The sequence below is a fragment of the Lucilia cuprina genome, chromosome 5 (genome assembly GCF_022045245.1).
Source record: "Lucilia cuprina isolate Lc7/37 chromosome 5, ASM2204524v1, whole genome shotgun sequence".
Lineage (NCBI taxonomy): Eukaryota > Metazoa > Arthropoda > Insecta > Diptera > Calliphoridae > Lucilia > Lucilia cuprina.
Window position 1 is genome coordinate 53,747,112 of NC_060953.1, and position 27,371 is coordinate 53,774,482.

The 27,371-nt window shown below is 28.7% G+C and overlaps 2 protein-coding genes across 2 annotated transcripts in view; both read right to left on the reverse strand.

Annotated features, from left to right (window-relative positions):
- The window catches only part of LOC111690920 (cadherin-23), a 43,533-nt gene extending 28,470 nt beyond the window's left edge, over positions 1–15,063 (reverse strand). Inside the window, exons 1-2 of the mRNA XM_046951025.1 lie at positions 14,893–15,063; positions 2,357–3,130 (exon numbers count right to left, since the gene is read on the reverse strand). Of these exons, the coding sequence (XP_046806981.1) occupies positions 2,357–2,576 (220 nt within the window). The 5' untranslated portion in view covers positions 2,577–3,130; positions 14,893–15,063. The remainder of the gene's footprint in view (positions 1–2,356; positions 3,131–14,892) is intronic.
- Positions 15,064–21,132: 6,069 nt separating this feature from the next.
- LOC111687119 (transcription factor SPT20 homolog) lies at positions 21,133–26,618 on the reverse strand. The gene is made up of 2 exons (XM_046952138.1): positions 26,255–26,618; positions 21,133–24,698 (listed from the first exon to the last, which is right to left on the reverse strand). Exons 1-2 carry the CDS (start codon positions 26,396–26,398, stop codon positions 22,053–22,055), a joined length of 2,790 nt encoding a protein of 929 aa, XP_046808094.1. The 5' UTR covers positions 26,399–26,618; the 3' UTR covers positions 21,133–22,052.
- Positions 26,619–27,371: the final 753 nt, after the last annotated feature.

The window sequence follows — 27,371 nt, forward strand, 5'->3', positions numbered from 1 at the left end:
TTCTTTTTAGAAAAAACTTTACAAACGTGCTTTTGTAAAATTAAAATATAAAAAATTTTATAACTACATTAACTTTAAACTTTTTTTTAAATAAAAGACACGTTTAATTGCAATTATTTAGAGATTGTGTTAAATTACATTGCCCTCAGTGGTCGTTAAATTATGAAATAAACAAAATAATCTTTAATTCATTAATGAACGACGACCATCATCAAAAATAACCTAATCATCTGTTTGAAGAAATTCAAACCTTAGGAAAATACTTTCAACATTTTCATAAAATTTTTTTCTAAAAAAATAGAATTTTTACAAAATTTTTCTATAAAAAAGGAGAAGAAAATTTTTAAAAATTTTCTTTTTTTTTAATGAGGATATTTTTTAAAAAAATAATTTCCAATTGGACATTTATACCCTATAAACTAGTCCCTGGACTAATCTTTTAATTGTGGCCTCCGGTAGGATCGTGGTTAGTGTTCTAGTCTGGTATACCGGAGGTGGTGGGTTCGATTCCCACTTGTGGCACTGGTTAAGGAGCGCATAATAGGCCCGATAGAGGCCTAGGTGTATTTCTTCGGATTTGATGTGTATACATCCTCCTTTTAAACTAACTAACTAATCTTTTGTTTACAATAAAACTGGACTTGTCACCAGTCTAATTACAAGTCTATGGATTAATTCGACTAAAAAAGAAAATTTTCTATAAAAATTAAAATTGTATTTCGTCAGAAAATTTTCTATAAAAAGAGATTTTTTTTAAAATTAAAATTTTCGAGAAAAGAGATTTTTTCGAAAATTTTTCTATAAAAATAGGGTTTTCTCGAAAAGTTTCTATTAAACGAGAGTTTTCTCGAAAACTTTCTATTAAAAGAGAATTTTCTCGAAAACTTTCTATTAAAGGAGAATTTTCTGGAAAACTTTCTATAAAAAGAGAATTTTCTACAAAACTTTCTATAAAAAGAGAATTTTCTCGAGATTTTTTCTATAAAAAGAGAATTTTCTAATTACAAGTCTATGGATTAATTCGACTTAAAAAGAAAATTTTCTATAAAAATTAAAATTGTATTTCGTCAGAAAATTTTCTATAAAAAGAGATTTTTTTTAAATTAAAATTTTCGAGAAAAGAGATTTTTTTCGAAAATTTTTCTATAAAAATAGGGTTTTCTCGAAAAGTTTCTATTAAAAGAGAGTTTTCTCGAAAAGTTTCTATTAAAAGAGAATTTTCTCGAAAACTTTCTATTAAAAGAGAATTTTCTCGAAAACTTTCTATTAAAAGAGAATTTTCTCGAAAACTTTCTATTAAAGGAGAATTTTCTCGAAAACTTTCTATAAAAAGAGAATTTTCTCGAGATTTTTTCTATAAAAAGAGAATTTTCTCGAAATTCTTTCTACAAAAAGAGAATTTTCTCGAAATTCTTTCTACAAAAAGAGAATTTTCTCGAAATTCTTTCTATAAAAAGAGAATTTTCTCGAAATTCTTTCTATAAAAAAAGAATTTTCTCGAAAATAATCTATAAAAAGAGAATTTTTCAAAAAGTTTGTATAAAAAGCGAATTTTTTGAAAATTTTTTACAGACAAGAATTTTTTTGTAAATTTTCTATAAAAAGAGAATTTTCTCGAAAATTTTCTACAAAAAAAAATGTTCATGAGAAATTTTTATAAAAAGTAAAATTCCACAAACATTTAAGATTTTTTTTCTAAAATTTTGTATAAATTTTCTTGAAATAAGAGATAAAAAGAGATTTTTCTCGAAAATTTTCTATTAAAAGAGAGTTTTCTCAAAAATTTTTTACAAAAGGGAAATTATAGACAAATTTCTATAAAAAGTAAAATTTCACAAACATTTAAAGGAAAATTTGTTCCAACATTTTGTATAAAAAGATAATTTTGTTAAAAAATTTGTATAAAAAGAGATTTTTTTTTTAAATTTTGTATAAAAATAATTTTTTTTAAATTTTGTATAAAAAGAGAATTTTCCTGAAAACTTTCTCTAAAAAGAAAATTTTCTCTATGAAGAGATTTTTTTTCGAAAATTGTTTATAGATAGAGAATTTTCACAATGAAGAGAGAATTTTCTCGGAAAAGTTTCTATAAAAACAGCATTTTCTTGAAAATTTTCTATATAAAGGAGAATTTCATCGAAAAGTTTCTATTAAAAAGGAATATTTTTAATCTATTAAAAAACTTAATTTCTATAAAATTTATTTATTGAAAAATATCTAAAATGTCTAAAAATTTGTATCTTTATAGATTTTCCTAATATATGGCTATATTTGGTAAGTCCAATTTTAGTTTTTCATTATACTTATTCAAATAATTTAAACTTATATTTTATAACAAAAAAAAAAATAAACTCACCTTTCAATTGATAAACCGGACTGCCAACTGGGGTATTTTCCGATAGACTAAACCGGGCCATATCACCAGAGCCGGGTACAAAATGTGGCGGTTGATTTAAATGTTGACATTTAACTAGACATGGCACGCATACTATTGATATTATTAGACAAATCAATGAATTTGTAAAAGATTTAACGAAAAAGTGGTCAGACGACCACCACCAGTTTGCTTTAAACATTATGGAGAGATGTGGCCTTTTTCAAAACAAAATTGTTTTTTATTATTTTTTGGTTGTGTTTAAGATTTATGTTGTGTTTTACCGTTTGATTATTTGTTTATTTCTGGTTGTTCGAACTAAGTATTTTTTTATTATAATTGGTAACGTATCGGTTTTAAATGCTTAAAGTCACTTTACGGTTGTCTGACGTACGCACTCATATACTTTTTTTTATTATTTTTGGCTTAAAAACATTTTGCTGGCATCATGTTGAACAATTTTGTTATTGAAATTTTTCATCTAATTTTGGTAAAAACATTTACAAACGATTTATTGATGATGTTGTTTTGTTTTTTTTTTTTTTTTGGTTGAATTTTTTTCTTATTTTTGCTGGTTTTAGCTGTTGAAATTTGAAATTGAAAAAATTAAGTAAACAAACTGGTATTTAGCACATTTATTTCGAGTTACAAACATATGAGTCTTAACAATTAAAGATCTTGAACTTTTCATTTTTTTTAACAATAAAAGTAATCAGTTTTTATTTCACAGAATTGGAGTAAATTGGGTTTATGACTCTGTTAGAGATAATAAATTTTTAAATTTGTGTTAATTTGTGAATTTTACTGAAATTTTCTGAAAACTTTCTATAAAAAGAGAATTTTCTGAAAACTTTCTATACAAAAAGAATTTTCTTGAAAATTTCTGTAAAAAGAGAATTTTCTTGAAAAAGAGAATTTTCTCGAAAATTTTCTATAAAAAGAGAATTTTCTTCAAAATTTTCTATAGAAAGAGAATTTTCTTCAAAATCTTCTATAAAAAGAGAATTTTCTTGAAAATTTTCTATAAAAAGAGAATTTTCTTGAAAATTTTCTATAAAAGGAGAATTTTCTTGAAAATTTTCTATAAGAAGAGAATTTTCTCAAAAATTTTCTATAAAACGAAAAAAATTTCAAAAATTTTCTATAAAAATAGAATTTTTATAAAAATTTTTTATAAAAAGAGAATTTTGTCGAAAATTTTCTATAAAAAGAGAATTTTGTCGAAAATTTTCTATAAAAAGAGAATTTTGTCGAAAATTTTCTATAAAAAGAGAATTTTCTTGAAAATTTTTATAAAAAGATAATTTTCTTGAAAATTTTCTGTAAAAAGAGAATTTTCTCAAAAATTTTCTATAAAGAGAATATTTTCTTTTTTTCCAAAAAGAATTTTCGAACATTTTCTACGGAAAAAATAAATTTTAAAAATTCTATATTAAAGTGATTGGTTTGTTAGTTTACATGGTAGTTCACTGCTGGCGAACAGTCAAGTAGAGTCAAAGAGAGTCGGTTCTGAACGGAGTCACACGTCAGATGTATTATTATATAGTGTTTGATTCAACCTATAGCCGTGAGAAATATCAGTCTGGAAGCCTAAACCCGGATATCTCACGGATATCTTAGATATTAATCAGCTGCTAATATGGCAGGGCATTCGCAGAAATTATTAAAGACCGTTTTTTCATATTCACTGTCTTTGCAACTACGAAAGTGTTCATTGAATGGAAGCCCAAGCCGATTGCATATCTGGTCCTACTATTACTACTATCAATACTTGGCACCTTATGAAAGAAAAGTGTTCTCTTACTTGTTTTTTATCGTTTTTAATACTTGTGTAGGCATATATGCTTGTGAAATTAAGAGTGCAAGAAAGCTCTTAACAAAGCTCTTTGCCGATCAGGGTTTTAGAACCATCTGTAACCACTTGCTTCTGGAAGGAACTCTGATTTTGAAAACTCTATTAAAGTTCGTGTGTGGGATATACAAAGTCGGATGATTGTTTCAAGATTGGAGGTAATAAATAAGCTTAAAATCTTTGCGTGTCTATATATTCTTGATCTTCAACTTCTAGATGAGTTAAGCCTCACTGTGCTGCAGGCAGATATGACCATTATATGGAGTTCTATGGGTAGGATGTGTATTATAGTCATTAGTACTTTTGAAGAACTAGTTCTGAACTTTGAATAGCAGATCAAAAACAAACTTCTTCTTAGTTGAAGTCTACCATTCAAGAGAACCGTATGTAAGAATAGGACGAACTATAGCTGTATGTTGAGTTTCCATGATACTTTGTAGTCTAGTATAATTTTTAGATATTTGACATTGTTCGATAAGGGGATTTCACAGCGGCAAGTTAAAGCTGGAATATTGGTCTTTGTTGTGAATAGTACCAATTCTATCCATTGTTATGCATTTGTTGTCCAGTTCAATACCAATCGAGTTAACAATAATGAGCAGTAACCACTCTAGACTTCAACCAAGTTACTAACCACTTGCTGAATTTAAAACATCGGTAAATAATATTTAATAAAAAAATTATAAAAAATTTCGAAAATTTTCTAAAAAAAAATATTTAAAAAAGAAAATTTTAAAAATTTTCCAGTTAAAACTGAATTTTAAAAAAAATTTCTATTAAAATATAATTTTTCAAAAATTATTTTTCTTCAAAAATTTTTTATAAAAAAGATTCTTTTGAACAACTAGCTACCAACAGAATCATATTCTGTTTACTAATACGAGCAATTGTTTTGCCGTGAGAAATAATAGATCAGTTCAATTCTTAACAGACAAGAATGCTTATTTATTAATCATTTTTTTTTGAAATTGTTTATAAAATTTATTTACCTTTGTTTATAACATACGGTTAGTTAAATTAAGTAATGCTTTTGTGTTTTTTTTGTTATTAAAGTTTACAAAAAAATCTTAAAAATATGCTCTCATACAACCTTGAGCTTAAAACTTGTTACCAATAACGAATGTATTTGTTGTTTTTCGTTTACAACACATTCTAAACAATAATTTTTAGTATTTTTTTGCATTTTACATATTTTTGAAAGAATGTTTATTGTATTAGGATTTTTTTTGTTTAAACGTGCTACTGTTATTGTAAATGGTTGTTGCTTTTTTTTGTTTACAAAACCTCAGGTATTTGGTAACTAAAACTACTGTTTTTAGTTGCCCTTACAAACAAATTTGTTTGTTATGAATTATAAATAGTATTTGCTGAATGAAATATTTCGAATTTCAACTTAAATAAGCAGAATTTTCTTAAAAATTTTTTTATAAAAAAAAAGAATTTTCACGATTTTTTATAAAAAAGAATTTTCACGAAATGTTTCTATAAAAAAAGAATTTTAACGAATATTTTCTATAAAAAGAGATTTTTCACGAAAATATCGAAAATATAAAAAGAAAATAATCTCGTAAATTTTTTATAAAAAAGATTTTTTCAAAAATTTTATATTAAAAGAAATTTTTTTTCGAAAACTTTCTGTAAAAAAATAATTTTCCCAATTTTTTTTTTATAAAAATGGTATTTTCTCGAAAAATTTTTAAAAACGATTATTTTCTTGAAAATTATCTATAAAAAAGAGATCTTTTTTCAAAAATAAAAAAAGAGAATTTTTTCTAAAATTCTCTATAAAAAAAAGAAACTTTCAAAAATTTTCTATAGGTTATATTGATATTTCCGGAATAACATCACTTCCAAGATACTTGGATGTAACGAATACACTGTATTCTCCACATGCTATACATTCGTCTAAATAAGCACTTCCAAATTGCATAGATGTGCTCGTAATCCTGTGTGTTCATTCAGAATACGTACCATCATACTAACTTCAGAGTAGCTCATATGAGGAGATTTCACGTCTTGCTCTGATCAGGATCTTTGTAGTTCTACCCACCATTTCATTATTCCATAAGACCTTATTGAATTCTTTCTCTCATAATTTTAATTCAGCTACCACAAGTTCCTTTCACTTTAAAGCTATTACATTCACTCTTTCGTTGCCAACTAATCCCGAGGGGCCTGGTACCCATATGACAGCCTCATATGACTGTCGGTAAACATATTAAGAAATATTCACGCCTTTTTTGTTCTAATTCAATTTACGCATTTCGTTATTGCTCGTACTTCTACCTGAAAGCTTGGGTTATGATTAGGCAAATGGCGTTATATTTCTGTTTCTGGGTCTTCCAAATAGAACCGCAGTCCCACTTTATTCCCTAATTTGGAACCAACAGTGGATTCAAGCTGGTATTTCCTCTACTGTTCCGCTTGAACAAAAAGGGAATTTTCTCACCAATGTTCTTTTAAAAGAGAACCTTCTCACTAATGTTCTATAAAAAGAGAATCTTCTCACAAATTCTCTAAAAACAAGAGAATAGAAAATTTCCTATAAAAATAGAATTTTTTCGAAAATTTCCTATAAAAATAGAATTTTTTCGAAAATTTCCTATAAAAATAGAATTTTTTCGAAAATTTTCTATAAAAATAGAATTTTTTCAAAAATTTCCTATAAGAATAGAATTTTTTCGAAAATTTCCTATAAAAATAGAATTTTTTTTCGAAAAATTTAAAAAAAAAAGATAATTTTCTCGACAATTTTCTATAAAAAGATAATTTTCTCGAAAATTTTCTATAAAAATATAATTTTCTCGAAAAATTTCTATAAAAAGACAATTTTCTCGAAAATTTTCTATAAAAAGATAATTTTCTCGAAAACTTTCTATAAAAAGATAATTTTCTCGAAAACTTTCTATAAAAAGATAATTTTCTCGAAAATTTTCTATAAAAAAGATAATTTGCTCGAAAATTTTCTGTAAAAAGATAATTTGCTCGAAAATTTTCTGTAAAAAGATAATTTGCTCGAAAATTTTCTGTAAAAAGATAATTTTTTTTTTGAAAATTTTCTATAAAAGGACAATTTTTTTTTCGAAAATTTTCTATAAAAAGATAATTTTCTCGAAAATTTTCTATAAAAAGATAATTTTCTCGAAAATTTTCTATAAAAAGATAATTTTCTCGAAAATTTTCTATAAAAAGATAATTTTCTCGAAAATTTTCTATAAAAAGATAATTTTCTCGAAAATTTTCTATAAAAAGATAATTTTCTCGAAAATTTTCTATAAAAAGATAATTTTCTCGAAAATTTTCTATAAAAAGATAATTTTCTCGAAAATTTTCTATAAAAAGATAATTTTCTCGAAAATTTTCTATAAAAAGATAATTTTCTCGAAAATTTTCTATAAAAAGATAATTTTCTCGAAAATTTTCTATAAATAGATAATTTTCTCGAAAATTTTCTATAAAAAGAGAATTTTCTCGAAAATTTTCTTTAAAAATTTAATTTTCTGGAAAATTTTATATTAAAAGAAAAGAAGAGATTTTTTCTCTGTTTCAGAAGTTTAGATGGAAAACATGCTAAACGAAGGTGTTCTCAAAATTCGTTCTTACCTATCAACACTCTAATTTCAATGTATATAGTTTTTATTTAAAAATTATTAACAATTAATTAAATTCTACAATTGTCTGCAAAAAAAAAAAAAAAAACAAATGTTTTCTTACAATTTAATTATAGTCACGATCTTTGTATTAAACATAATATTTATATTTGAAAATAAACGAAATTTTCAGTTTAGTATTTTTAAATTCTTTAATATCTTTTAAATTAGTTGCATTTCCGGTTTTTAAAACTTAAAAGATTTTTCATATTTTTGTTTATTAAAAACAAAACAGAAATGCGTTTAAATTTCAAGATTTTATTTTAAAGCCTACTTCCTCATTTAAGTCATAATTTGTTTCACTTTTTCATTATTTTTGTTACTGTTACCATAATCATTAAGGCCATAATAGCTTCTTTTAAAACAGAGAAGTTTTTGCCATATAAATCATTTTAAAATGCGTTTTATTTATTTTAAACTTTCTTTTATTAAGTATTTTCGTGTGCGTGTGTTATTCTAGTATTTTTCTTTAGTTTTGTTGAAGAAAAGTGAATAGAAATTTTTTTTTTGTAAAAAATTCACTTGCTCTAGATTCACACGTTCTGTTTTTTGTTATTCTTGTTATCTTCTGTCTGTTGCAGTTTTTAAGTATTGAAATGTATATCCGTTTGCTAATAATATTTGTTTGTTTTTTTGGTTAGGTTTCTATGTAAGTAGTGTGAGAAGTGAATAAACTAGTTCCTAGCTTGTAGACTTTAGTCCAGTTTATAGTCCACTCAACAGACCAATTTATAGACTACACAGTAGTCAAGTCCATAAACTAGTAAATATATTAATCAATAGATTAGTCTCTATTACTCAATAGACTAGTCAATCCTATATTCTATGAACTAGTCAATAGACTAATCTCGATTCCAGCTATAAGTTAAGTCAACATTTTATAGACTACTTCGTTTTCTAGTCTACATACTTATTAATAGCCTCTTCAATAGACTAGTCCATTTACTAGTCCATATACGAATCTTTATATTAGTCAATCGTATACTCTATAAAATAGTCCATAGACTATATAGTTAACAGGCCAACTTAAATACTACTAAGTAGTTTAGTTCATGAACTAGTGTATATATATTCTAAGCAAAAATAAAAAGAAGTATTTCCAAAAGAATAACATTTATCACCACTTCAAAAGTAGCACTAAATGAATTTTTGTGCCTTCTGTTGTATTCTATAATACTACGATTTTACTTTCTAATAACTTCCAAAAATGAACATAAAAACTACTTCCTGATAATGACTTCATATGTGGTGAATTTGGAATCAAATAAAAAGTTCATCCGTTCTATGAAAAGCTTTTGTTAAAATCATCACTTCTTCAGGTCTTTTACTTCAATAGAGTAAATTCTACTTCTTTTTCGCTTCTTTGGAAGTACTTTAACCACTCCATAAATTCGGCCATAAACTAGTCATTAGACTCTCTCATAGTCAATGCAATAATCTTGTCAATAGTCTTAGTCAAAAGACTAAGTAATTCATTGACTAGGCAATACACAAATCGGTAGACAATCATAGACTTATTATTAGAGTATTCAAAACACTACTCAATAGACTTTTGCATAGACCAGTATAGTATGGTCATGCGACTAATCAGCAGTTTAGTAAAAAGATTTGTCCATAGACTTGTCAAAATTCTAGTAAAGAGTCTAGTTAAAAGACTAGTTCCCTAATAGAATAGTCCATAGACTAGTGTACAAAAAAATCAGTAGATTTATCCATAGAATAATCAAAAGTTTAGTCAAGAGCTTGGTTTACTATTAGAATAGTCCATAGCTTAGTCAAAAGGCAAATGAATGGGGTTATTAACAGCCTAGTTAATAGACTAGTCAGTAGATTTTTTTCATAGTCTGTAGTCTGGTCGTTGACTAATCAATCGTCTATCTCATGGTTAATCTATAAACTACTCAATAAACTCGTCCATAATTCAGTCAATAGTCTAGACTCTTCAAAAGACTAGTCAATCAATATACTAGTTAAAAGACTAGTGATAGTCAAATCTATAGGATATTTGCTAGAGTGGTACATATACTAGTCAATAGACATGTCCCTACCCAACAAAAATAATAGCACTAAATGATTTTTTTTGTACCTTCTGTGGAAGTGATGTTTATTGACTTCCAAAGAAGCGAAAATGATCAATTTTTTAATTGAATTATAAAAATACATAAAAATGACTTCCTAAGGAGCGCTTTTGATGTAATGAATTTAAAATCAAATTAAAAAGAATATCCTTCCTATGACAAGCCTGTGTTACAGTTATAACTTCTTTAGGTCTTTATCAGTACTTTCATGGAGTATATTCTACTTCTTTTTCGCTTTTCTGGAAGTTCTTTTTCTGCTGGGTAGTTCGATTATTAGGTTTGTCAACTACTCCCTAGACTGATCAATAGATTAGTTAACTAGTTAGAACGTAGGCTAGTCATTAGCATAATCCACACAATATTTATTAGGTTAGTAACCTATTGCAATTTTCCAAAGTCTGTTACCCATACCCATCAATAAAAGAACTTCCAAAGAAGCGAAAAAGAAGTAGTGGAAGTACTGAAAAAGACCTGATGAAGTTATGATTTTAACACAAGCTTGGGAGGGATTTCCTTTTTATTTGATTCTAAATTCACTAAAGCTGAAGTCAATTTCAGGAAGTAATTTTTATGTTCTTTTTTTATTGAACCAGCACCTACTTATGCGAAGCATTGTGTTGGAACAAGGACTAGGTTGCGGGAAAGAGGATAAGGGAGTAGTGTTTGTCTTCCACAAATGGATGTGTTCTTGAAGAAAGACGTGTGTTATGCAAGAATATACGGGTATAGGGAACAAGTTCCCTTATTTCAAAGAAACACATTCCATTGTCGTATCGATAGAACAGTGAAATACACCCAACGTTGCGACGGTGTTCTATTGAATCAATAGAGTTGGATACCATACTGTCACCGATAAGTACCTTCGATCTCTGCTGTACGCGGTCGAGTAGCTCCAAAATAGACTTCGAAGCTCCGGCCTATACATGAGAGTTGTATTCCATTTTCGGTTGGATATAAGTGGTGTAAATAGTAAGAAGATCAGATAAAGTGAAGTATGTCTTACACCGTTTCAAAAAATTGAGACACTTGAAAAGTGTGTTTAGTCCAACACTGAATTTTCTTATCACTAATTTGCCCTTTCTAACGAATGCATATACAAATTTATCTAATTTCAATATTTTCTAATTTCATTTTCATACAATTCATAAATACTATGAATATTTATAAATATGAATATTTAAAAATCGCACACCCTCTCACCAAAAAAAAAATAAAATAGCATTAGGAAAATAAAACAAAAGAAATAAAAAAAAAGAAATCGTCATACAATATTTAATGATTTTTTTTAACAAAAAAAATTAAAACCTCACAATTTAATACGGATGCTGCAGCAAAAACCAGCTAAAAGAAAGATTTCTTCAAAAAAAGGAACTAAGCTCAATTTTAACAAAAAATTTACCCAGAAACTACACTTTTTATTATTTACTTTTTTTCTGCAAACCTATAAAGTAAAAAACTCGTTTTATTGGTAAGAAGAAAAAAAAACAAGTATTTTTTGGCTTAAAAAATATCACGCCTTGTTGTTGGTAGCTAGCAAGCAGCACCAAACATTAAAAGGTATTCTAAAATCCCCATAGACTCTCAAGCTATACACTAGAGCTAAAGTCTAAAATCAAAATCAAAACCAAACCGGTAACAAGTAGAAGAAGAAAAAAAAGAAGAGTTTGCTGCTAAGTTTATGGGTAATTTTAGTGGCAAACTACAACAAATTTAAAAATTTCACCAATAATGATGTTCATGATCATGACCATCATCACTAGCATCGTCATCATTTGTAGAACAGAAAAATAAATAAACAAACACAAAGACAATATTGTAGATCTACTATTATATACACACATACAATCTTACGTACATACATATACTTATTTCTTTTCGCTTAACACTCTACTTCTAATTTTAGATTTGTCACTTGATTAGAGATCTGGCAAAATTTTCAAAATCTTTAAAACGAATTTCTTGAGTATTGATAGCTAAAGTTAATTTAACTTAATAAACGTATGTCTTATATTGACAGACCCAATGATCTCTTACAATTCCATGATCCAAGATTTAGACCCCTAGTTAAGATCAGTTCCTTCCTCAATCTTCTAATAGGAGATTGTATACTACATCAAATCCAAAGAAACACACCTAGGCCATTATCCTAGACCTATTTTTTTAATGGCAAATGTTTGTTGAGAAACTCAGTTTCCTGCAGGTAATTCCTAAGGATCCCGAATAATATCACTTCCAATATATTCTTCAATTCAACAAAAGTCTAGAATTGATAATGAAAGTGCCCATGAAAGTGGAAGATTTAATTCCAAATCTTTCTTATTAAAACTTCGATCATATGACAACATCTACACTTCACTGCGAATCAGAATCAGAACAGTTATAGACCACAGAGTACTAATACTGCGGGATTTTATGCGATTACAAATATGACCGCTTTGTCAAAGAATGTGGTTCAAGTTAAAGCGTCTAAGATTCTTATTAAGTTCAGTTTTAAATGAAGAACAAATTCCAAACATAAGACCATAGATCTTGTCTCCAACAAAGATCCTCAGTATTAAAATGTGAGTTTACTTTATATTAGGATCTTTCTAAGAAGATCTAATAACATCTAATCTGTTGCATGACTCGATTTTAATAATAAAGAAGCAATTTGTAGGAATAGCTTCATGCTTCTCATAAAACGAGTTCAAAATTAATTCAGGGGTACGGCAAGGCTTCCTACCATTATACTACTCTATTTCTTATCCTCTTAAATGACCTTATATGTCAAATTTCCAACTCTATCTATTTTTTTGCTGATGACAGTAATATTTGCCATTCCTATTCGTTCAATTATAGGCCGAACGAAAATGGAATACAACTCCTATGTATGGGCCGAAATCTATTTTGGATCTACAGTAGTGTATACAACTCTCCTGGAGCACCCTCGCAACGTGTGGCATATTTCACTGTTTTATCGATACTATAATGGAATATGTTCCTCTAGAATTACGGAACTCATTCCCGATACACGTATATTTTTACGCAGCACACGACTGTCACAAAAACACACCCATTTGTGGTCGATTGGCCAGTGGAACGCACAAGACATTACAGGGAAAATTAAATTTTCAGCCGCACTGTTCGTATGTGAAACGATGTGAAAAGGTTGAAATCAAATGTCCCTCTATCCTCCCTCCCACAACCTATTTTCCTAGTTCCAGCACAATGCACTGCATGAGTAGGGGTCATTCCCTGAGTACTGTTCCAAAAAATAACAAAATTAGAATATTTTCGCTTCTTCGGAAGTCAAAATGCATCACTTCTACAGAAGATAACAAATTGCACTTAATGCTACTTTTGAAGTGAAGCTAAATGTTATTCTTTTGGAAGTACATCGTTTTATTTTTGCTGGTTAGTTATCAACTGCTACAGCGATAGTGTCAATCATTTTACTGATGATTTTACAGATCGACGAAGATACTTCCCGGCATTACGTAAAAGTTTCAGAATGTAATCGGTTGTGATGTTCTGCAGAACATTTTAAATTCTTATACCGCATAGGGGAGGTTTATCAAGAAATTTTTCTTGATAAACCTCTCCCTTAAACCAACCTCTGTCTTAAACCAAACATCTGAATTTTTTTGAATTTGCAATGACAGACATAAAGAGAAAATGTTTTTTTCCTTTACCCTTGAGATCAAGAGTATAGATTTCTGGACAAATACTTTATATATAAAATCTCAAAATTATCGGAATCTTTATTTAACAACTAATGAGATATCTCACGGCTACATGCTGACTCTAATACAATATCTCGACCCGTTAAAACTGTAAAATGCACTAGACGACTTATGTACCACAAGAGTCGGCATATATATCCCACTAAAGATAAGACGAGTGGTGTGATATAGACATAGCCCATTAGACTCAACTTGAGTCGTGAGTAGTTAAAATCAAGTGAAATCCGAATCTGGTCTATAGTGCCCCTGATCTATATGGGATATAAGGCATGTTAAATTCGACCATAACTGTAAAAAACAACTCGATTATTAACGTTTACATTTGATACTTTTTTAATGCTTTACAATACATTTAGTGAGTCCGCAATTCTATTGTCAGTATAAAACAAAAACAAAAGAAAACGGTAATCAGTAAAACTGCATCTCTAGACCTCTGCACATACACACACACATCGCTCTACTCTGCATCTGTATGTATGAATCTAAAACGATAGAGGAATTGTTTACATCGATTTGTATGATCGATCTTCTTTTCTGTTCCAAATGTGCATACGATCAGATGCAATTGTTGTTTTTGCTGTTGTATTATTTTCTAAATGGAGAAACCCGAACATAAGGAAAAAATACACCGTTTTTAATGAGTTTTTTTTTCATCTGCAATAATATTGTAAAATTCTGTTGCTTTTGTTTATTCAAAACAACCGTAAATTGCGGTCATATTGGAACTAAAGAAGAAGAAGAAAAAAGTGTTAAGTGGCAGAAAAAGATGAAGAAAAAAACAACGATCTTTAAACAGAAACCACTTAAATCTAGAGTAAAGAATGTGTGTGTGGAAAAGAATGTGCTAAATTAGCAGATTTTTTATACAATTTTGAAAAATTTATTTTTTGTAGGCTAAAAATTAACATTTATAATTTCTTTTTATAAAATACACAATTTCACTTTAAAAATTTTGTTGTTTTTTATTTAATTTTATTTATTTTTAAAATTTTTTTATTGGAATTAAACTTTTGCTTTAAGTCAAAATTTCTTTTATGATGAAATCATTAATTAATTATTTTTTTCTAAATTTGGCTTAAAAACTTAAGGCTTAAACACTTTTATCTTTATTTGTTGTTGTTTTTTAATATTTGCACACACATCATCAACAACAAACAAATACAATTTATACTCAAAAAACTGGATTCAAGCTTGACCATCATAGGTTTGGTTTTACCTTATTTTTCTTTATATCTATAGATTTTTTCTTATTTCATTATTTTTTTTTTAATTCTCAATTCTTTTTTCTTGATTTTTGCACTTAAATTGGAAAAAAATCACAACCGTACCGTGTTTAACAAGCGCTTAAAACGTCTTAACGTTTCGAAATATTCTCAACTAGTGTTTACCTGTAAAAATAGTATTCTGTTGGTTACCTGTTGAGTAGTTAGTATCTGGTATCTTTTAAACTCAGCTTAGTGGTGTATATGTTCAACGCTCTCTCTCTCTCTCTCTCTTTTTTTCTAAAATACTGGTATTTTTTATTTGTTTTTTTTCTTTTTCTCAAATCTCTAGGGAGTTACACATTTGTTTGTTTTGTTGCATTTTTGAATTGATATAAAATATAATTTTGCAATTTGTATTTGTATAAATTTTGTATGTGCTTTTATGCATTTTTTTTATCCTACCCTACAGCGATACACGGCACCACCTATTGGTCTGCTATTAATAGAGTTCGTGCCCTACGCTCATCAGCATTAAGGAAATAAATACAGCGACATTGTTGTTATTTTATTGCAATTTAATTTAATACATTAATTTTCTTCTTATTCTTTTCAATTACATTTTCAAAAAAGTAAGTTTGTTACTTAGTTCGTCAGTTAGTTAGTTAATAAATTAGTAAGTTAGTTAGTTAGTTAGTTAGTTAGAAATTTAGTTAGTTTGTCAGTTAGTTAGTAAATTAGTAAGTCTAGTCTAGTCTAGTCTATAGTCTAGTCTATAGTCTAGTCTATAGTCTAGTCTATAGTCTAGTCTATAGTCTAGTCTATAGTCTAGTCTATAGTTTAGTCTACAGTCTAGTCTATAGTCCAGTCCATAGTCTAGTCTATAGTTTAGTCTACAGTCTAGTCTATAGTCTAGTCTATAGTCGAGTCTATAGTCTAGTCTATAGTCTAATTTATAGTCTAGTCTATAGTCTAGTCTACAGTCTAGTCTATAGTCTAGTCTATAGTCTAGTATATAGTCTAGTCTATAGTCTATAGTATAGTCTATAGTCTAGTCTATAGTCTAGCACATAGTCTAGTCTATAGTCTAGTCTATAGTCTAGTATGTAGTCTAGTCTATAGTCTAGTCTATAGTCTAGTCTATAGTCTAGTCTATAGTCTAGTCTATAGTCTAGTCTATAGTCTAGTCTATAGTCTAGTCTATAATCTAGTCTATAGTCTAGTCTATAGTCTAGTCTATAGTCTAGTCTATAGTCTAGTCTATAGTCTAGTCTATAGTCTAGTCTATAGTCTAGTCTATAGTCTAGTCTATAGTCTAGTCTATAGTCTAGTCTATAGTCTAGTCTATAGTCTAGTCTATAGTCTAGTCTATAGTCTAGTCTATAGTCTAGTCTATAGTCTAGTCTATAGTCTAGTCTATAGTCCAGTCTATAGTCTAGTCTATAGTCTAGTCTATAGTCTAGTCTATAGTTTAGTCTATAGTCTAGTCTATAGTCTAGTCTACAGTCTAGTCTATAGTCTAGTCTTTAGTCTAGTATATAGTCTAGTCTATAGTCTAGTAAGTAGTCTAGTCTAAAGACTAGTCTATAGTATAGTCTATAGTCCAGTCTATGTCTAGTCTATAGTCGAGTCTATAGTCTAGTGTATAGTTTAGTCTATAGACTAGTCCTAGTCTAGTCTAATGACTAGTCTATAGTATAGTCTATAGTCCAGTCTATAGTCCAGTCTATGTCTAGTCTATAGTCCAGGCTATTGTCTAGTGTATAGTTTAGTCTATAGACTAGTCCTAGTCTAGTATATAGTCAAGTCTGTAGTCTAGTATATAGACTAGTGTACAGTCTAGTTTATAGTCTAGTATATAGTCTAGTATATAGTCTAGTGCATAGTCTAGTATATTGTCTAGTCTATAGTTTAGTCTATAGTATAGTCTATAGTCTAGTCTATATTCTAGACTAAAGTCTAATCTATATTCTACACTATAGTCTTATCTATAGTGTAGTCTATAGTCTAATATATAGTCTAGTCTATAGTCTAGTCTATAGTATAGTCTATAGTCCAGTCTATAGTCCAGTCTATGTCTAGTCTATAGTCCAGGCTATTGTCTAGTGTATAGTTTAGTCTATAGACTAGTCCTAGTCTAGTATATAGTCAAGTCTATAGTCTAGTATATAGACTAATGTACGGTCTAGTTTATAGTCTAGTATATAGTCTAGTATATAGTCTAGTGTATAGTCTAGTATATAGTCTAGTCTATAGTCTAGTCTATAGTATAGTCTATAGTCTAGTCTATATTCTAGACTAAAGTCTAATCTATATTCTACACTATAGTCTTATATATAGTCTAGTCTATAGTCTAATATATAGTTTAGTCTATAGTCTAGTCTAGTATATAGTCTAATCTATAGTCTAGTCTATAGTCTAGTCTTTAGTCTAGTCTAGTCTGTAGTTTAGGAGCGTACCCCTTTGCTTCTATTGCAGAGAGCAGTCGTTTGTACATAACACTTCCTAAGGTCTTGCCAATGGAATCAGTTCTACAGGATAAAGGCTTTCACTAGTTTTTATTTGGTTTGGTTTCTATGACTTTTTTGTCAGATAGCTGTTTCTCCATTAGCATTTCTAGCGCTTTTGTGTAAAATGATTTCATCAGAATGGATATATAAAAAGAAACTTGATATCTGCTGTATATCGGTAAATAGTGTTCTAGTTGAGAAGATAATAAGCATTTATCATAACTTGAATCCATTTTTATGTTGAAATCTTCATTAAAAGAAAGTGTTAGTTAAGAACCTTAAAATCGGCCGTTGATTCTCAAATAACGTTGCAATTGAAAAAGTACCGATAATCTATTATCACACACATGCCAATAATTTGTAATACCGCTTTATTTACGAAAGTATCGATTATTTTCTTTTAAAAACTAAATATTTTTATGAAAGAAAATATTTAGAACAAGTCGAATTTTCTAAAAAAAACCCAATATAGAGCATTTTGAGAAGATAAAAGATAGGTATGATTTATTTGGTTCTTGTCTATATCTCGAAAATAATTTGATTTACAAATACAAATATCTTCATCAAATTAAAGGTATTAAAAATAACTGCGGCAGGTCGCAAGGATTTTTGTCTCTTCGCGTACTAAAGATTACGTAAATCGCAAGAGCTTTCTCCTCTATGGTATGTCCCACACCGGCTTGTTTTAATAAAGATTTCCTGTATAGCCCAAAGTTGGTGTGACCAACAAAAATATTTTTACGTCATTTCACTTAAAATCGAATTCTCACTTAGTGGTGAAACGACTTAAGGCGAATTTTCCATCAAAATCGTATTTTTATTAAGCAACACTACAATTGAGAAAACAATGATAATTCGTGATCACTTATCCCAAAAATCTACTGTTTACATGAATAGTATTTTTTTAAACTAAATGATTGTGTAAATTAATTAAAATAAAATTTATTTACCACTTTTTTCACCAATCAGCTTTGTTTACATTTTAACCGGCTTTTTTTGTTTGTTTAGAATGAGATCACAAAGCAAAATTAACGATTGATCGTTAACTCTCTTTTTTTGTGTTTTAATATTCATCAATAAAAAGAGCATACCGTAAGGCGCTGATTAAGTGCGAAAAAGTGTTTAAAATATATACAGTAATTGCATTGAAGCGACACACTGTGCATTGGCATTAACTGAATGGAATTTTGTAAAATGATTCTTAACAGATCAATACTGAAGCATGAATAAATATATCTGAACAGATTATTACCTTGTTCATTCATACCTCAGATATACATAAGCCATTTATTGTTGAATAAAATTTTGGAAATTTAAGTCAAATTTTCAAGGAGTCTTTTATGGGGGCTAGGGTCAAACGAGTCCCTATAATTTTTAAGTTCATGAGGGTCATCAAAATTTTATTGGACAAAATCCTACTTAATTCTCATATAAGTAGAAAAGTTAATATATTTTGTTTAGTTTATTCCGACATTTTTTTATTCATAACTTATTTTTTTCATCTTATTAAGTTTTATATTTAATCATGTATCAATTAAGGTTTTTATACTTGTATTTTATGTTTTCAATAATCAATCATCTTTCAATGGATGTGTGTTTAATATTTTTTTAAACAATATTTTACTGAATTAATAGACGATCATTTTTGTGCTAGTGAATCACTACTCAATTTAAATTATGTCAAATTAACATTAAATCGTCTCTTGAAGAAAAATAAAATGATGAACAAATTTAATATGACTTTGGAAGTAACAGATGACAGATTAACTGGATAATACTTCTTTTAAATCATTATTAAATTATAATGCATGAAATTGAGTTGGATGTTAATAATCTTAAACACAAATAATATTATGATGACTGAGTCAAGTTTAATCGGAAATTTATTTATTTTCAGTAGCTAGATTAAATTAATGATAATCAATAATTTAATTCTTAATGACGGTCATGGTTATTAGAAACAAAATCGGCTAAAATTGAGAAAATAGCTATCTATAGTCCTTGACTTATTTTTCTTCAAACATTAATTTTGCTACATGAAATAAATAACACTTTAATTTAGAAAATATTCAAATTTTTTTCCATAGAAAATCAATTTTTGAATGGAATTCCTAAAATTGGCTACAGATTCTTAAATAACGATCAAATGGATAATCTGTAATTAAAAATATTATCTCTAAAGAAATATTTATATTTTTTATTTTATATATAAAACCTTTAATCTGTATTCACATAAATTTTCTTAAATTTCGATGAAACAGATCAATTCTGTGATCAATTTTAATTTTCAGTAGGGTTCTATATATCGACATTCGAATAATCAAACAATCGACTTTTTGTCGAAAAAAATCGAAAAGCTAAAGTCGACTATTTTGTTCCAAAAAAGTCGATAACTCAACTATCGTCTACAAACAAAGTCGACTTTGTAAATAAAAGTCGAAAAAAGTCGTAAAAATTCGAAAAGTCGGAAAAAGTCGAAAACTCGAAAATAGTAGAAAAAAGTCAAAAATTGTCGAAAATTTAAAAAAAAGTGGAAAAGAAAGTCAAAAACTGTAAAATGGTCAGAAAAAAATCAAAAAAAAAAGTCGAAAATACTCAAAAAGTCGTAAAAATTCGAAAGAAGTCAAAAACTCGATAATAGTAGAAAAAAGTAAAAAATAGTCTAAAATTTTAAAATAGTCGGAAAAATTTGAAAAAAGTAAAAAATAGTCGAAAAATGTCGAAGATTCGAAAAAAGTGGAAAAAAATTGATAAGTCGGATAAAGTCGACTATATATAAAATACCAAAAGTCTAAAAGTCGATTTTTAACTAAATGAAAAAAGTCGAAAAATCGACTTTGCATAAAATGCAAAAAGTCGACTTTTCGTTTCAACTATAGAACCCTAATTATCCGATGAAAATGTGTTTATTTGACTAGATAGATAGACAGATGATAGATAGATAGATAGATAGATAGATAGATAGATAGATAGATAGATAGATAGATAGATAGATAGATAGATAGATAGATAGATAGATAGATAGATAGATAGATAGATAGATAGATAGTTAGATAGATAGATATATAGATAGATACATAGATAGATAGATAGATAGATAGATAGATAGATAGATAGATAGATAGATAGATAGATAGATAGTTAGTTAGTTAGTTAGTTAGTTAGTTAGTTAGTTAGTTAGTTAGTTAGTTAGTTAGTTAGTTAGTTAGTTAGTTAGTTAGTTAGTTAGTTAGTTATTTATTTAGTTAGTTAGTTAGTTGGTTAGTTAGTTAATTAGTTAATTAGTTAGTTAGGTAGTTAGTTAGTTAGCTAGCTAGCTAGCTATTTAGTTAGTTAGTTAGTTAGTTAGTTAGTTAGTTAGTTAGTTAGTTAGTTAGTTAGTTAGTTAGTTAGTTATTTATTTAGTTAGTTAGTTGGTTAGTTAGTTAATTAGTTAATTAGTAAGTTAGGTAGTTAGTTAGCTAGCTAGCTAGCTAGCTAGCTATTTAGTTAGTTAGTTAGTTGGTTAGTTAGTTAGTTAGTTAGTTAGTTAGTTAGTTAGTTAGTTATTTAGTTAGTTAGTTAGTTAGTTAGTTAGTTAGTTAGTTAGTTAGTTAGTTAGTTAGTTAGTTAGTTAGTTAGTTAGTTAGTTAGTTAGGTAGTTAGTTAGGTAGTTAGTTAGTAAGTTAATTACTTAGTTAGTTAGTTAGCTACTTATTTAGTTTGTTACTTAGTTAGTTAGTTATCGGAATAAAACTCATTGCATTTCAGATATATTCCAAACATTTCATTTATTTTAAACTTTTATAGATTTTTAATCCTAAAATAAACATGAATTATAAAGTGCTTCCTTTTTGAATCTCTTCAAACAAACAAATATTAATATAATAATAGTTTATAAATAAAGATTAATAATTCATTTGCTTAAAGATCCTTTAATATTTTACATATAGATTCTTATAAAATTTCAGGTTTCTTTTCTTATAAGAATTAAATTTTGACTTATGTGATCTTGTCGGATTATGGTTTTTAAGTAGTAACTTATATAACAATTAGATTTATATATTTTTTTTTGGTTTGTTGCTCAATAAAACTTATAATCTAAAAAATAATTTAATCAATACTAGTATATGTTAACAAAAATAATAAATAAAATATCTTTTTATATATATTTATATAGTGTCAGGATCATAAATAGGCAGGTTTTAATCAGTAGTCGGCCTAAAACTCAAATTAGCTATCAGTGTTCTTGTTTCTAAAGGGGTAAAACACATACAAAACGACCTAAAAAGATGAACTGCAAATTCCCCTCTCTCCCTTTAGCACTCTCTCAATCCCCCTCTATTTCAATATCTGGTTTATACTTTTCATTCGGATTATAAAGAAAATTTCTTTATGTACAAAACAAGTCACACAAATATTTGGTTCAGGATCTCTGAATATAGATCTTCTTAATATAACATAGTGAATAAAGTTTCACTTAAGTCCCAGAGAATATCTGAGTTTTTATTCGAGTTCAGAGCATCTGGGATCTAAACTAACTCGTCTCCACTCATATATTAGCTAATTTCTACTGAACATTAGAATTTACAATGATTTCCTAACACTAAAATACCCAAACTTCTCACTATACTACAAACTCTCAATTGCCACCCATATCTTTCTCTCACACCCCCCGATATTCTCTACATAGCATCATGTACCTGAAACTGTATAAGATCTTCGACAGGAAAACGAAATAGTGAAGCTGTTCTAGCCTCCGATACCATTTGTTCCATATTTCCATTGATATTACCATTATAATTTGTATTACTATTATCGCCAGCCGAAGACATTGTAGTATTCGGGCGACTTTCATAGTAAAACGAAGACGAAGAGGATTCTGTAGCCATATTTGGTTTGCCACCTACTAAGGCGGCCGGTTGTGGTAATTCATTATTATCATCGGAACTTTCCGCTACAATGGGATGTTCAAAATCTACAAGATCATCTTCGGCACGTATAGGTTGAATTTGTTGAAAATTGTCACTGCTATCGCTACGTTCGATTTTAGTAGAGACAGTGTCATTAAGTGATCTACCCTGATGTCGAGGTTCTATGGGACTTAGTGAAGTTTCACTTTCCTCTTGTATGGTATTACGTTGTATATGGGGACCATTATTATAGAAGGGATTTGTGGATATGGGTGGTGTATTCTTTTGTTTGGGAAATACATTTAAATGCACCATAATGGGATTGTTATTTGTATTACCCGTTCCTGTTTGTCCACTAGATGCTGATGGTATAGGTTGATCACAATCTATGGGCAGGAAGGGAGTTTGATGACCTTGATTATTAAGGTAGTTGGAGAAAAGATTTTGTTGTTGTTGTTGCTGCTGCTGTTGCTGTAGATATTTATGCATTTGGTCGGGATACACCATTTGCATGCTATTAGTTTGAGCCATGTTGACCACTGGATTCTGGGCTCCTGTAGGAAAACGTACAGGATTGTACACCGGCTGTTTGGGATTGTAAGGATTATAGAAACTTAAAGCTGCTGCAGCTGAGGGAGTAAGAGGTGTGGTAAGATATTCCATAAAAGGATTTCTTAATGCCGTCGGTGGGCGCATGGTGGATACAATGCGAGCCTCATCCATGGCATAACCGGCAGGGGACTTGAATGTTTTGGAAGGTGGCATTACTGGAAATATATCCAAATTAACTTTGAAAGGTACTCTTTTGCTCATCTGCAAAGGAGGAGCTTGTGTCACATTAATAGACATGAAGGGAGAGTACATTGAGGGGTACAGCAGCTCTGGGGCAGCGGTGGCAAAGGGATATTGCTGCAACATTAAGTTACTGCTGGCTAAAGTATTTTTCTTATCTTTTGACTTCTTCTTTTGTTTTTTACCTTTGGTTTGGGGATTTTTAAATTTCTGTTGTTGTAATTGCTGCTGCTGTTGCATAGCCAAGAGATTAATTTCTCCCGGTGAGCGAGCCTTAAAGGGATAAAACTGTTCCATGGCTATGCGCTGTTGATAGGGTTGCTGCATTAGATTTACTACTGGACTCTGATAGGGATTTGGTAGCATTTGTATGGGCATATGCATGGGAAATTGCATTTGTATTTGCTTCTTATTGCGTTTACCACGGAAAAAGTTTCCAATACCACTGGACTTAAGATTCTTAAAGGAACCAGAAATATGCAAACCCGAAGGCATCATCATTAGGGGTGGGACCTTATTGCCACCTGAACCTAAATTTAATTTCTGCAATATATCCTGAATATTATGAACTTGAGGATCTGTATCTGCTGATAAACCTCTTTCTGATTGTTGTATTTTCTTAAATTCCTCTGGCAAAGGTCCTTCGAAGGGATAATGAAAAGGCTTGGGGCGTGATTCATCTCGAATCATACCATTCGTGAAAGGAATATCACTAAATTGCCGTCTCAGGGCCACTGAAGGTTGACGTGATGTTAAACGTGGTGGTCTGGGAATTTGATCATGTAACTCACGTCTTACTGGTGTCATGGTCGAAGATCGTTTGGGTAAACGTTCATAATGATGATGTTGCTGTTGCTGCTGATGTTGTTGTTGCTGATTAAAACGACCATAAAGATTTTCATCAATTTCTGTCATTAATGTCTGTATCGACGAAGATGGTTGTAGGTGAGCAGTTGCTGCCGCCGTTGTTGTCGTAGTTGTTGTTGCTGTGGCTGCCAATAGAGGTGCTTGAGGTCGTCTCGCTTTCGCTCTCCATGTTCCATATATGGGTTGTTCATGCATACTACCATCTATACGCTCTAGTAAATAGGCATTTTCTCCTGCTAATATTGCATGCTGAGACTGTTGATATTGCTGTTGTTGTTGCTGTTGGTTGTGCTGCTGTTGAAGTTGTTGTTGTTGTTCTTGCATTTGCTGTTGTAGATCTTGTTGCAGTTGTTGTTTCTCTTCATCATTATTATCATTTTCACGCTGTAATAGTTGTTGCAATTTTGCACGCATATTATCTGTTGTTTTTGCTTTTTCACTAAAATTTTCTTTAAAATCACTAGCTGCTGATTCAACTCCAACACCTCCTACACCACTTTCAGTTCCCACAATTATATTTGTACGTATTATATGATTTGTTATCGTTAGATTCTCTTTATTTAATTGTGGATCGTAATTAATACTTAAGTGTTTTGAATTAGTTGGTGTTGTTATAAAATCACTTGTTGTCGCTTGAAATTGTGACAAATTATTGCTACTGTCTACCGTTTGATCATGGGCTGTAGTGTCTGCCGTTGCTGTTGTTGTTCTGTTCTGATAAATTGTTATTGCTGAGGCCTGAACAATAACAAAAGACATCTGTTGGACGATAATGTAAAGAAAAGAAAAGAATTTTGAAATGATTATTGTAAACTTTGGAAAATATCAAGATTATGAAGTTGATGAATCCTTGATTGAAAAGATGAAATCATTTTTTTTTTTTACACTCAGAGATCGCCTAAAAGAGAAATGCATCATTCTTCACTTAACAACTCTCGCAATTTTGCAGTTCTTCTCTACACCAAAGTTTTTGAAAAAGAGAATTATTTCTCTCCCGAATCGATCTTTTCTTAATCGAGTTTTAAGAATCCTTTTTTACATATTTTTATACACCAAAGTCTTTATGTTTAATCCCAATGCAAATTCTTCAATGAACTGGAGTATATTTGCGATCGTTTCTAGAGATATTTTCAAAAGGAAACTTAAAAAAACATTTTTCACGATCGGTTTTTAAAAGATTGTAAACAGATAATATGATCTAGTAAAACAACAATTATTTTCTTTTAATAAAAACTCAAATCATTTAACACGATCGTCTGTCACATCTATAAAATATTCTATAAAATGATCTACAGTCATTCAATATCCAATTTATATTCATCAAGAAATTTTACAAATCGCCTAAGTAAAAGCTTAAATAATTTAAAAATTAAACGCTTTGGCGATCAAGTTCATAAATGGACGATCGTTCTCTTCACTCCGCAGACAATATTGGTTTTGTATGAAAATTTTATTTGATAAACTTCATACATGTTATGGTAAGATCACATCTTTGGCGATTGTTTCTAGAAATATTTTCAAAAAGGAATCTTTAAAAAACAATTTTCACGATCGGTTCTTATGATATTGTAAACAGATATTATGATCTAGTATGGAACTGTCTCATTTATGACTCACTCTCGAAAATAACAATTAAGTATTAAGTTAAAACAAAGTCAAGTCATTTAACACGATCGTATGTCACATCGTTTGTGATCGTTTCTAGAAATATTTTCAAAGCTTCCAAAGCTTTAGTGGACGACATAGAACATTTTTCACGATCGCTTCTTAAAAGATTGTAAACAGATATTGTGATCAAGAATCAAACTGTGCCATTTGTGACTCACTCCCGAAAATAACAATTATTTACGTTTATAAAAAGTCAAATCGTTTAACACGATATTCTACTATGATCTACAATCGTTTAATATTTAATTTAAATTTATCAATAAATTTTACAATTCGACCAAAAGGATTAATTTATAAATTTGATCGTTCTCTTCACTTCGCAGACACTATTAATTTTGTATGAGAATTTTATTAGATAACCTTGATACATATTAGGGTAAGATATCGTAAGAAAGATCACTTCTTAAAAGAGAATGATTGATCTTGTCAAAACTCTTGTAAAGAAGATCAGCTTGCCGTATTCAATCAGTTCAATCAGTTTTTTAAAGAGTATAATAATATCAGTTAAAAAGCTTCTCTTAAGCAGCTTTCATTTTTAAAAAAAAGTTTTAATTGTCTCGAACACATAAGATCACTAGATCTTTTATCCTTTTTTTCATCAGTTTCATTAATATTTAATTTTCAGTTTTATTTTCTCTTCTACTTACAATCAGAAAACACACATTCAATAAACTGCAATAATTTTTATAAATTGTCAATTTTCTTATCAATAAATTTCGCTTTTTAAAACACACTCTTTTACATTTACGCGTCTCTAGTCTTATAAAAGTTTTCGATTTTTTATAATACATTTTCTTTTAGTTCTTCGCAATTAAAGATATTAACAGGACGAAAGGAATTTTTTTTTTTGCACCGAAAATAACAGGGATAACAATAATATTAAAAAAATTTTTAAAGGAATTTATTTTTTTCTTTTGAATTAATTTAATTGAATTTTAACCAAATTTTAAATTTAATAAAACTCCACACGACTTGTGCTTCATTGCGATTTGTATTAAAGACTGCAGGAAAATTAACTAAATTAATGTTTAAAAACATTCAAAATACCAAGATTTTCTTAACGAATAGAGGGAGCTACAGCAAAAAAAAAGAAAGTTTTGTAGAAAATAAAATTAACAAAAAATAAAAGAAAAAACATTGCAACAGCAATGTTTATTACAATTTAAATACACTTGAAAATTTTACAACAAACAAAAATTTTGTTAAAACTTTTAGGTTTCATGATTAATAATTATAATTTGTGGAGTTTTTGTAATAGTTTTTATGGTTTAGTTTATGTGTGTAGAAATATTAAATGTTTTTAATAAGTTGTTGTAAATAAAGTAATTGTTGCTTTTTGGATTCTTTAACATCTTCATATTCTTCTCTTGTTTGTTTGCATTAATTGGTTGGTTTGTAAAAAAAAACAATATTCGTTTAATGTGATGATCATATGAAGCTTAATGAAAATGTATTCGTTAATAGCCAATTCAACAGTAAATAATATATTAGGGATTCCATTAAGAAATAAAATTGGTTACTTACAAAAAACATATGCCTACTTAACAGTTGGTAACGTATTACACATATATAGTAGGACTTGATCTTATATCCGGTAATATTATACTTACACGTTTTTTCAAAAAGAATTAAAGGAAATGAAGAAAGACCCCTTTTGTTCTGTTCTAGTTCAGTTCTAGTGCAGTTCTAGTTCAGTTCTAGTTCAGTTCTAGTTCAGTTCTAGTTCAGTTCTAGTTCAGTTCTAGTTCAGTTCTAGTTCAGTTC